The sequence below is a fragment of the Cinclus cinclus genome, chromosome 4 (genome assembly GCF_963662255.1).
Source record: "Cinclus cinclus chromosome 4, bCinCin1.1, whole genome shotgun sequence".
NCBI lineage: Eukaryota > Metazoa > Chordata > Aves > Passeriformes > Cinclidae > Cinclus > Cinclus cinclus.
In genome coordinates, this window is record NC_085049.1 from 22,748,753 (window position 1) to 22,761,380 (window position 12,628).

Here is a 12,628-nt window from a genome sequence, read left to right on the forward strand (position 1 = left end):
GTAAAGGTAATCTTAGGTCAGAATAATTCTGGGATTGTTACCATACTTAAACTATATGTGAAATGCAATTAAAAAGATGATGGATTCAATAACAGGTTGCTCTCCAGTTTTTCTTCTGCCCTACATTCTTTTTCTCTATCAAAACTTCTGTTTTATTTATGCATAGTTCTTATAAATGTTCTTGAAGGAGAAATGGAAATCCTCAAATGTTTTCCTTACAGGGCCTTCTGTCTTTTCTGCCTCAGGTCAGTGTTGTATTTGAAGAGAAATCAAAGTAGTTAATCACTTCTTAGAACATGATTTTACATATTTTCTATTTTTGTTTGCCTTTTTTTTTAGAGCCTCTCCATTTTAGCATGCCTTTCCAAAATTACTTTAATTCCTGTTGAACTCCTCTGAACTTGTTCCAGTTTGTGTTTTTAAAATACAGTGCTGAATGTACTTTCCCTGGTCGAGACATAACCAGTTCTGAGATAATGGGAATAATGTCTCATGCACTTTGTGGGGAAAATCTGCTTTGAAGGAACTTTGTTTAGAGCCTCTAAGACCTGTTGATGTGATATAGTGTGTTTAGATTAAATACCTGTTTGGCTTTCTAAAGGCTCACCTTCTCCAACTGGCTGCTCTGCCTGCTACCTGAGCACTGTGTTCTGCAGTGGTTGTGTCAGTCCCCAGTCTGGTTTGGGTGGCTTTTCCTGGAATGTGGCATGAATGCATTGGCATTCTCAGCCTGTGCTGTCTCCATCTCCAGTCCTGTGCTGTCCACACAATCTCCAGCCATCATTTGTACACACACATGCTGTATTTTAGAGCTATGTGTTAAAAGCTGTGAATGTTGGTAGAGTGCATGAATGTTTGACCAATTAACCTTAACACTGATGGAGGAAATACCCAACTACCTTCTTTCTCTCTTGGAAAATGAGCCTGCTCTAAACCTAACCCACACAAAGCCAACAAACCACCCTGTAGTCCCTAAAGAGATGCTTAGTTCTTATACCACATGAGTCTATTGAACAATACTTCAATTTAAGCAAATTTTTCTACTTACACTGTGATAGTGATGATTCACTTAAAGATCACCCAGTCCCATGGGCAGGGACACCTTCCACTGTCCCAGGTTGCTCAGAGCCCCATCCAACCTGGTCTTGAACACTTCCAGGGATGGGGCAGCCACAGCTGCTCTGGGCAACCTGTGCCAGGGCCTCTCAACCCTCATAGGGGACAATTTCTTCCTAACACCCAACCTAAACCTACTCTCTTTTAAACAGTCCCTTTCCATCTTTTCTGCAGTAATAAAAGTTTATCTAGCATATGGACTATGGACTATGTTTTAAAGTTTATCTAGCCTATGGACTATGTTTTAACTGAAGTCAATTAGCTTTATAAATATTTTAACATCCTATAAAGACCATAAGGGTTTTTTTGATCATCCTTCATTTACATATCAGAGTTATAGATATATATATTTTGTTAACACATAATACCTTTATTTCAAGAGCTTTGTATATCTTGAGTTACTTTCATTAGCTGAGTAACTTAGCCTGCTTTTTTTTTAAGAGGAACTGAAATTTAACTATAAATATATCCAAATGCCACAGAATTCAGGGCTACAAGTCAAAAATGCTGATCAGTTTGTAAAATCTTAATCAGCCCCTCCATGAAACCTAGGGACGGACCTCTGTGGTAGCAGAAAAATTTCCAGAAATTCACCACAGTCTTTTTCCAAGCTGCAGTTTGTTCTGATGTTGCCAGACAGCTAAGAAGAGATGGGAAAAGCAGGAAATCTTTTTGGATTTAATCACAGTGCTGATTTGGAAAAGCAACTTAACAATGGAAAATATTTTTTATGCTTTAAATCATAAGCACAAAACTATACAAGGTCCGTGGTAGATCCTGACTGCGTTAAGAGAGATTGTTTTCCTTATGAGTGAAGACAACCCTTCATTTTGGAATCTGGTGGTCAGAAATCCTATTTCCTGGACATATTTATATTGTGTGTGTGTGTGTGTGTGTATGTGTATACATACATATATATATACACATATACATATACATATACATATACATATACATATACATATACATATACATATACATATACATATACATATATATATATATATATATCTGTCCAGACATAGATTTTCTGATGGTTGTAATAACATTGGTTGAAGTACTGGTGACCCGTTTGCTATACCTGAAATCTTTAGATATAACTTTTAGGTAACGTCTTCCTATTTTCCTCTATGAGAAAGCTTTTCCTACATTTCTGCTTTCAAAAGATGTTGGACTATGTTGATGGGCAGTGCTTATGTTTTCCCCCAAAGTTATTCAAATTATGTTTTAGAATACCCTTTTTTTTTTTTTTTGTATTTCACTCGATCAATGCAAAAGTGCTTCTTAAGTGAGATCTTGCAGTTCTTGGCCTTGCATACTCTGTGTGGAAAAGTTCTTATTTAGGCCTCTTGATCTGTTTTAGGACTTACAAATGATGGAGACTTCAGGTAGGCTGTGGAGATGAGACTGGAGGGAAGGACTGACTGCTCGTTTCTGAGCAAGCAGGGGACGAGGTTATAAAAATATTTTAAAATCAAGATTTCTTTTGTGTTGTAGTGCCTGTTGAAAGATGGATGATGATGACTTTGGAGGATTTGAGGTATGCTGTTTTGTATAACTCTGCTTTGAAATTTAACTATTTTCAACTATTTTATGGACATTTATAGCATTTTGTAAAATCTGTAACAATTTTTTCTTGTTTCCAGGCAGCAGAGAGTTATGAGTTTGGAAATGGTGAAAAGCAGACCACATCTCCTGCTATTGCTTGGGCAGCATTTCCTACAGGTATTGACAGAATCACTGTAAAAATCTTAATATTCTCTCCCTGTCCTTATGTGTTCACTGTAAATATTAGTGCTTAGAAGGGTGTATACAATAAAATAATACACAATAAAAGAATAGCCAGCTGTCAAAACTTTAGCATAAGAGTGTTCCTGAGCAATTCTTTTGGGAAACTATAAAACTCAAACTTTATTGAGATATGAAAGAGAAATTCAGTTTATACAGTAGAAAAGGAATGGAACTTCTTCATTCATGGGATATTCTTTACTTTTGAGTGTGGAAGCTCTGTTGCAAATCATAGGAAAACAGAAAAAGTAAAGTTAAAAATAGGATTGTGATGAAATTTTTTACTTGGGAGGGATGAGAATGATCTTTTTTCTTAAGCTATTTATATAGTTGAAAAATATATTGCTTATTCTGTAACTGTATTGTTTTGCAGAATAAATTATGCAAAATAAGACTGGGATTTTTCTTGACATGAACTCTATAAATAATGTTCTTAAAATGTTTTTAGTAATATATTTCTGGCTTTCATCTATTACAGAATAATTAGTCTTATTTGTCATTGAAACAGAGGAAAACAAATACTAAAGAAATTATATTTTTCCAAATAACTTTATTATTCTTCTCACAATTTTGACAAATATTTAAAATTACTGCTAAAATTCAGTGTCATGTCTTATTGTGTTTAATAAATCAAATAAAGCTGTGCAGTGTCTGTCAGTGAAGTCCAGTTAAAAACCTGTAACGTGTAGAATTGAAATTATTTGTACATAACACAGAATTTTTTGTATGATTTTAAGTGACACAGAAGTCCTAGGATAAGTTATACCAAGATATTTGAAGCATATCAAAATTAAAAGATAATTCCTATATTCTGGATATTTTGTTACTGTAAAATCTTAACATGACTTTTTCATGCAAATATTGCTGTGAATAAATCAATTTATTGCAATAGGTGAGGTTTTAATAGTATTGGTCAAGGGCTTCTTGGGCATTGACTTGTAGATCAATGTTTTTAGTAACAGAAATAACTGAATTGTCTGCCCCATGATATCTGTGCATAAAGATATTCTTGTCTTAACCTTAGAAATTTCTCAGTAAGGCTTGCTGAAAAATTCAAATGTATTATGCTGCTATTGAGGTGATCTTGATAAATTTGGAGGGTAATACCATTGTGTAAACCCAAGATTTTATGAACTTTCCAGAGGAGCAGTTACTCATCTTGTGAATTTCCTACATATCTGATATTTGGAAATCATAAAACAAAACATTGAAGCCTGTAGCCACATTTTTCAGTGTGCAGGCAGAATTCAGAATTTATTTCTATAGCCACAATGGTGATTTCAGTGTAATTTTGGTCTTGAAATTTGGCTTTTTACTATTTTTTGGTAGTATGGACCACATGGATGTAGATTTAAAATGCTAGGAAAGTAGATGTAATAACTTTTCTTCTAGAATATTTTGACTTTGGAAGAATAAAATGTGGGGAAGAGCTTTGTACTATGAGTTATCAGAAATCATCTTGAGGGTGTGTCAGGTTGGTTTGTCCTACTGTGAACACAAAACCAGTTTTAAACTCAAACTTTCTACCTCAATGTTACTTTTAACTGAAAATGTTCAGGGGTAGAGTTTTCAGTGTATACAGAATGATTGGAAGTGTCCTTGAATTGTAATATCAAGACAAGAGGAGTTCAGGAAGGAAATCTAATTTTGTTTCTTGGGTTTATTATTTTTGACAGCTGAGACCTATGGGAACTATGCTACAAATAGTTTACAACATTCTACAAAAATATGTCAAATAATTATTCTATGGTCTTTTGCTCAGAGCCCTACTGTCATATCACTTATTAATTGCTGGATGCAAGGAACATCTAATTAGTAAACATTACCCATGTAATTTGCTATTTAATGTCTTCATTCTGAAACTCATTATGAAGGATAAGACTTAACAAAATGTTGATTTAACAGTTCATGGTTATGCAGTTGGTTTTGTTTTCAGAATTCCTGATCTCACAGGGAATTTTAATAATTGTTTAAGCTACATTACCAGCATAAAGACACAGAAATTTCCTTGCATTAGCAAGATTCCAGGCTGTCCCTGATCTCTCTTTTTCTATTAACAAACTGCATGGTTCTGGCAGTTCTTACATACAAACCTATGACAGAATATTCTTAATATTGGGAAGCCAGGGCTTCAGAAATTATTAGATGCTTTTTAAGTACAGTTCTGGCCATACCTTATGTCTGTATCTTATTTCAGCCTTTTTGGGTATATGACTTTTGATGTACCTGTAATTGAGTGCATGCTTCTTTTCTCTATAGTGCTGCAGCTCTGATCAATGAGCAATAAATTTATTCGGAAATTCATCAGGGCTATCAGACTTGGCCTGCTGGAGTCAGGTCAGGTAGCTCCAACAGAGGAGCGTTTTGGTTTCAGGGGTTGTGAAACTTTTCCATTATGGTAACTAAGGCATGGTATGCAGGAATGATTTAGGGGATGTCTTTATAAGCGAATTTTGAGCTGAACTAAAATGCAATTTCACCAATATATACACAAGAGGAATGAATTAAGAGCTTGAATTACAGACATAGCACATGTAATTCTAGGAATGTCTAGTTTATGAATCTTTAGGATTGTTGAAAACTAAAAAGAAGTTTTTGTAAAAAAGATGTTTGAATGATACCTTGGAGAGTTGCCACCTTTTCTTGTCTTCTGCACCGTCATGTGTTTAGTTGAAAATTTTAAACCACAATGTTCAGAAGTGCTCACCAGTTGTTGCTCCTCATTTCCTAGGTTCCATTTTGACAACTTAAGGAGTGGGGATTTTGTTTCCAGTTTGAGATATTTTTCCCCCTTCAAGATGCTAAGCATTCATTACTGTAATGAAAACTACTGAAAACTCCACCTGATTGTAGAAGATTCCACATAAAACTACATTAAACCATGGAAAATGGAGTTTTATCTCTAGGATTGGACACCCCAAAATATATGAATACCTAAAGCTCTAATCTCAGCAAGTCTACTTTCCTCATATGTGCCCAATATCTGTGGCTATTTTCACTTTTGTGATAAATTATTTATATGTGAGCTGTGCCTGTGCTGTGGTAATGCTCACCAAAGGTTGAACACTCCAGTCAGAAGGATCATGCTCAGTTTTTCCATGTGAGTTGACAGTTTTAGTAAGAGAACCATTTGCCTGCTCCTTCAGAAATTGCCTGGCACATTATTTTAGCTCTTTTTCCATCAGATGGAAATTGATTTAAAACTGAGACTCAGGGCAATAAGTGATAGCATAAAGCTGAGACTTAAATGTTTGTTTAGATATGAAACGATCATCTATGTCACTTCACTGCCACTTGAACTAAGAGAGTAGGTAATTGTTACAGGAAGCTGTCTTTGATAGGAGACATTTGGAATGGGAAGGGAGTTTATCTTAAGGTGCATAAAAGAAAGAAAAAAAAAAATCCTGTTTCCAGTTCTGGAGAAGAGTTGACTATTAAAATGCAGTTGACTAAACTGGTTCCTGTTCTGTTTGCTGAAGTGCTCTCTAGGCTTTTCAGCCAAGCTTCCCTCTTCTGCTGTGATTTTTTTGCCTATTTTTTTGGCCACATCCAAACCTACTATCATTGCAGTTACCCTACTTATACTTTGCTATACCTTATGGTCTCTTTTCTGTCCTCTTTTCATTCACGAGGTTTGCATGTTCCTGTGTGTTATACCTGAATCCTAGAACTGGGAGCTAAAGAAGATGGGACAGAGTGTGCCTGGATTCAGGGATTAGTGTGTCCTTTTGAATGGCTCGAGGCCAGTTGTACACACTGGTTTATGCTGAGTACTCAGGCAGTACTCAACAGTGATATCCAGAGGCTGAGCCTTGCTCCAGGCTAGTAGTATCTTTTACGTGTTGCCAGAGTTATAATAGTAATGGGAGTTGCTTTTTCTGAAACAGTGGGATGTGCTTCTTTTTGCCTATTGCAAAGACATACCTGGAACTGACCATGTCAAAGTTTGTAGGACTTTGCTGTTGAATTAGAAATGTAGACAAAACTTTCTCTTTTTCTTTCTTTTTATGTAGTTTTTTAAGTTTGTCTTTTTAAAAAACAAGATTTTTCATTGTGCTAGGTTGGTAATGCTGATGCACTGTTCAGGGCATTTATGGTGTAACTGGAATTTGGTATGGAAGAGCTCTCAGTCCAGTGTTAATTCCATTTAAGTTTTATTTGCTAGACACTTACTTATTTTGTTCTCTTTTTATCTCTTAAAAAATAAAAAGCTGCTTTATCATGTGTCTTGGCAAGCTGTTTGTATGTGGCTTCTAGGACAGTTGTGGATGTTTTTTAACTTTAAAATGTATAAAACTTGGGAAATTATAAGTATAGTTTTCTTGTTGACTGAAACTGATTAAAGGTCATGCTGAAGCTGAAAGGCTGTTTGAATCAAAAGAGACAGAGTTAAAACCGATCCTTTTGAGAGCTGTTGTCTTGTAAATTAGAAGAGTAAATTTATTGTGACTACAATTTTGAATGTCCTTAAGTAGGTACTACTGAAAAACACAGGCACTTTGTGTGGAATTACTTTTTAGTGCAACTGGATTATAAGAGGTACATAAGCTTACATTGGTATGACTTAACTTGAGGTGGGTTTTACTAGGCATGGACTCTAGAAACAGAACTAATTTTTGAGTGGCTCTTCTGTGTGTGTTTTCTGTTTCCAGTACCTGAAGTCCATAGATCTCCTGATGTTCTCCTGAAGCACTCTGTGCCTTCTTCCTGCCTGCTTCCTTCTGACTCTTTCATTTTACCAAGTGATAATGTATCAACAGTTATTCCAACAGGGAAGAGTGTGATAAATCCAGCGGTTCCCAAAGAACAGGTAAACCCACAATTTTTGAGCTTCAGTGTGGGAACTCAATGTAACTCAATGTAGTAAGAATCAGTGTTGCATCTTTTCTGTGCATACTTAGGTTGAAATGCTTTTTAAGGGCAAAAGGTCCTTGGATTTCTGTGATGCAGACTTTGAAGCAAAATGCTTTTTAAATTGTTTACGAGGCCTATAACTGATAGAAACCGTACTACTTTGATCTGAACTGCAAGAGGGATTAGAGTTATTAAAAGGTAAAGACAGGCTGATAGATCTGGGCATGCATGAAGGGAACATCAGCAGGAAGGTTCTCTCAAAACAACTGACTACTGTTAAAGCTTATCATACTTGCATGTTTTCTCAAGTGGTTTTAGGAGTAGGTTTTTAGGATTTTCAAGGGTGGGACTCGGAGCAACCTGATCTGATGAAAGGCATTCCCATCCCTGCTCATGCCAGGGCATTGGAAAAAGATGATTTTCAAGGTCCCTTCCAACCCAAACCATTCTATGATTAGAGAATTAACGTTTAATCTTTACTTAATTATAATCAAATTAATTTAGGGGGGTTAAAATTTACTTTGCTTTACTTTATTTTTTTCCCCATTACTTTTAAAGGTTGTTTTTTTTTTTTCTTTTGGTCTAGTTGTGGATTCTTAATCTCTCCTGTGGCTGCAGTAATGCTGAGAACTGATTTTTGTTTCTTTCTGGGGTGTGAAAATGTTTAGTTTTTAACTAAACAACTAGGTGAGGAAGGAAGGGAAAAGGCTTTCTGCCTGGAGATTATCACAAGAATTATATCAGTATCACAAGAGCTGCAGCAGTTGACTCTTAAATAGATTTACCTTTCTGAGGTTTTTTTATTGCCATAATTGCAGTGACCCCCATTTGAACATGTTAATTCATTGTGCACTTCCTTGTTTCAGGATGTGGGGTAATGTATACTTGAATTAGAAAAGGCTCCTGCCTCACTCTGAAGCAATCAGTGTTTTGGAGTAGTTGTCAACCTGCCTGTTTTTAGCACTTCCGGGGTTTTTTCTTCTTCAGGTAGACTCATCAAGTCTCAAGGCTGCTCCTGGTAAAAGCTGAATTTCATGATTAAGTCAGATTTTCATTTTGTGATCATTTAAAAGCATTTCTTTAGAGCTATTAAAACAACATTCACAAAATACAGGTCTGAGTCTTATCTTTTTCCTTTGAGGAGCATCTGTTCACACTTCCAGAAAGACTGTGGCACCAGCTTTTAATTAATTAATTAATTAGTTACCATTTCGTGTTTGTTCCCAGGCTAATGTTCTGGGGAAGGCCTATAAAAAGTGAGGAAGAGATGTGCCCAGATGCAAATGATATCAAAGAAATTTATAAATCCAAAAGTTATGTTGTTTTTTTTTTTTTTTCTTTAGAGGGAGGAGTGTTTGTTTTCTTTTTTTGACTGATGCCAGCCAGGGTAATTTTCTGTGTTGAAGGCTCTTCATCTGGCTCTCTGACAAAGTTTTGATAAGTAAATTTTTTTTACTGGCAGGATGATCAAAAAATTATTTTCTTCAGCCACCACAGATCCTGCCTTTTTAAATTTTGGCTAACAGTGAATAACCTTCAACCTTTCTTGTTTGAGCTAGGCCAGCAATTTTAGCTTTTGTATTCTCTGGAAGGAGCACTTGGGTTATTCCAGAACACTGAGGCTTAGGGATATTTTTTAAAACTATAAAGTCATTTAGTTAGGCAATCTCACAGAAAAATAAAGAACATACTTTGTTACTTCAGACTAAGTGTGTGTGCAAATTCTAGTTGTAGTCCATGTTTCAATTTTTCTCGTCTTGTTCTGTTCAGCTACTGACAGACTTATCATTCCATAAATTCTCTGTAATGCAGGAAATAGTAAAAATTTAAAAACTTTATTATCAAGTCCTGCTGAAGGGAGTTGAGAGCAGGTCCTTCAACATTATTTTGAAATGGAGATGACTTTGCACTAAGGAGTAAACGAAAGGAAAGCGATGGACATAAAACCAAAATAAAATATTCCTACACTTATTAGAGGGTGGTGTTACTAGCACAATATTCTTTTGCAATTCTGCCTCTAGAGCCTCTTGAGATTTCAGGTAAAATCCTTCCCTATAGAGGTTCCATCCTCACAGTTTTTGGTGGTGCCAGACTCTAATCTTGAGTAGTACTCAGTAGTGGAATTGGCACATACAGCTTCTCTTCGCTTCTTGCAGGAGAATTCAGAGCACAAACTGCAGTTTTCTCTCTGTTTTGTCTGCTGTATCTTATATATTCATGTATAGTCAAGATCTCAGCTGATTTTGTTTGTTACTTTGAGTCCTTTGAGAGATACTTACTTATTGGAAAGTCATGCATTATCTGACTGTATGTTTGGAACAAAAGGTGCTAGGGGGATGGATTAGGTCAGATCAGTCAAACCTCTCTTTAATAAAGACACTGAGATCTTCCTTTCACCACCCAAATCTCAAGTGTGCTTGGCTTTCAGATTGTTGGAAAAGTGGCAGCTGAATTAATTTACCAGCTTTTCCCATGGAGCTCTTCTGCGCAGAAAGAGCAAATTTTTGCCCCCTCTTTTTATTTTTCTTTTTTTTTTCTTTTTTCTTCTTTTTTTAGAGGGGAGAAATAAAGCTTTGCCTTTTGTTATTTATACCACAAAATGTTTTAAACATCAACTAATTTATTCGCGTTCTTTTCTGAAATTATGGGCTTACCATCAGTGTTTCACCTGTTTTCTGTATTTCCAGAGTATACTGAAATAGCAGTCACCAAATGTTTAGACATGTCTGAATTACTTTTATTCTCTTAGTCTAGCTTAAGGATGAAACATTTATTTTAGCACAAAACCATTGTATTCCCCTTCTGTGACCACTGTTTGCAGTGTGCTCTGTGTGAAAACATGGAATGACTAATCCAAGGAGAGTTTGTTTCCCTGATGCATTGAGAGAGATGATTCAGTTCCACTTTTCTCCTATGAATTAGACTCAAGCAGATATTCCAGTTGCTTCTTCAAATGCAATTGAAGACAGGACTTTAGCTGATGTTGAGACAAAGAGAACAAATGAACCCAAGAGCTGCCTTCAACAAGCTGTTGCAAACCTCGAAATCAAGCTTTGCAGTGCTGAAGAAGAAAAGCTAAAAATCAAAAAGGTATGAATAGTCATTTTGAAGGAAAACATTTGGCATTTATATAGAAATTAAATATAGCTGGAGCTAGCAGAGGTTTAAAATGTGTTTGAAAATCATTTTTGCGTAGAAATTAGCCAAATTCCAGAGAAACTGGCCAAATTTAGAATCATTAAGGTTGGAAAAGACTTCAAAGACCATCGAGTTCAACCGGTGCCAGATCCCCCCCTTGTCACCAGCCCAGAGCACTGAGTGCCACATCCAGGCATTCCTTGGTCACTTCCAGGGATGGGGACTCCACTGCCTCCCTGGGCAGCCCCTTCCAATGCCTGAGCACCCTTTCAGTGAAGAAATTCCTCCTGATGTCCAACCTGAACCTCCCCTGGCACAGCTCGAGCCATTTCCTCTTGTCCTGTCCCTTGTTTCCTGGAAGCAGAGTCTGACCCCCACCTGGCTACAAGAGATAAGGTCCCCTTGAACCTCTGTTTTTTCCAGGCTGAGCTTCCACTGCATCGTCAGCCTCTTCTCATCAGATTTGTGCTGCAAACCCTTCCTCATCTCTATTGTCTTTTTCTGGATGCTCTCCAGAGACTTGCCAGAACTGGGCACACCACATGATTTATCTGGGATGCTTTTTTTTTAATGTCTAGTGTCTATTTAGGCTGAATTTTTCTGAAGTTTCAGGAACAACATTACTTTTTTAGCCTAACTGGTAAAAAAAGAAAAATTTTAAAAACATTACAAGCTTTCACAGCATGAGCTTTATTTTGGCTTTTTTTGGGGTGGGAGCTCTAGTAGCTAAATTCTTCATACTCCTTCTGACCTGGATACAATAAGAGCACCAAGCAGGGCTATGCCTGCAGTGCACATCAGAGTTAGCAAAAGGTCACTGAGGCCTGGGAGAGTGAGTTTAACTTCTGTTATTCTTAATACTGTTTCTTGGGAGTGCTCAAGTCATGCTGGGGAAGGAGCAAACAGCCTGTTTAAATGAAAATGAGGGTGAATAACTGGAGCCAAGGATGAGGAAGTCTGCAATGGGCTGGTTTTGCTAAGTGTGTGAAGGAAAGGTTGGAAGGGGAGACAGGTTGAGAGAGAGGTTTTACATTGGTGTTGCACAGTCTGTTTCTTTCTCACCAGGGGAATCTCTCAAACTGTTTTGACTACTTTGTCCAAAAGCAGGGTTGAACTAAGCAGACCTGCTCTTTCTGTCCTCCTCGTGACCCTCTCAGTCTGCCTTTGTTTGAATAGCTGTGCAGTGACCTGGCAGGTCATTTGTTTCTATACTGGCTTCCTGCATGGCTTGGAGAAATAGTTGCTCTTGAGCTACTGAAAGGGTGCCAGCAGCTTATGTACATCAGCAATGGCTGCTTTAAGGAAAAATAAAAATCTTTAGCTATTTGTGCAGCAAATAATTTTAAAGTTTATTGTCAGTGGTGTTATTCTCCTTCTTTTCTATTGGTTCATGTTAGGCAGGCTTTCAGAGTGGCTCTCTGTGAGATCCCAGAATATTTTAAGATTTTATTCATTTTGGAGATGTAGATAGAGATCATTGTATATATGCATATATGTCATAGGATTCCTGCCTTGTCAGTGAAAACATTTGCTGACAGTACATTTAATATGCTACTTTTCAATTGCAGAAAGGCAGAGCAAGATACTAAAAATATGAAAATAATTGGAACAGAATAGAATAGTTCCAGTTGGAAGGGACCTGTAACAACGGGTCCAGCTGCCCGAACTCTTCAGGGTTCAGAAGAAGTTAGAGGATGTTATTAAGGGCACCTTGGCTGCTTCACATAGGTCA

The 12,628-nt window shown here is 36.8% G+C and overlaps 1 protein-coding gene across 1 annotated transcript in view; it reads left to right on the forward strand.

Moving 5' to 3' along the window:
- The first annotated feature begins 2,626 nt into the window (after positions 1–2,626).
- CCDC91 (coiled-coil domain containing 91) overlaps positions 2,627–12,628 on the forward strand; it is an 89,543-nt gene continuing 79,541 nt past the window's right edge. Inside the window, exons 1-4 of the mRNA XM_062490905.1 lie at positions 2,627–2,656; positions 2,763–2,841; positions 7,557–7,714; positions 10,681–10,848. Of these exons, the coding sequence (XP_062346889.1) occupies positions 2,627–2,656; positions 2,763–2,841; positions 7,557–7,714; positions 10,681–10,848 (435 nt within the window). The remainder of the gene's footprint in view (positions 2,657–2,762; positions 2,842–7,556; positions 7,715–10,680; positions 10,849–12,628) is intronic.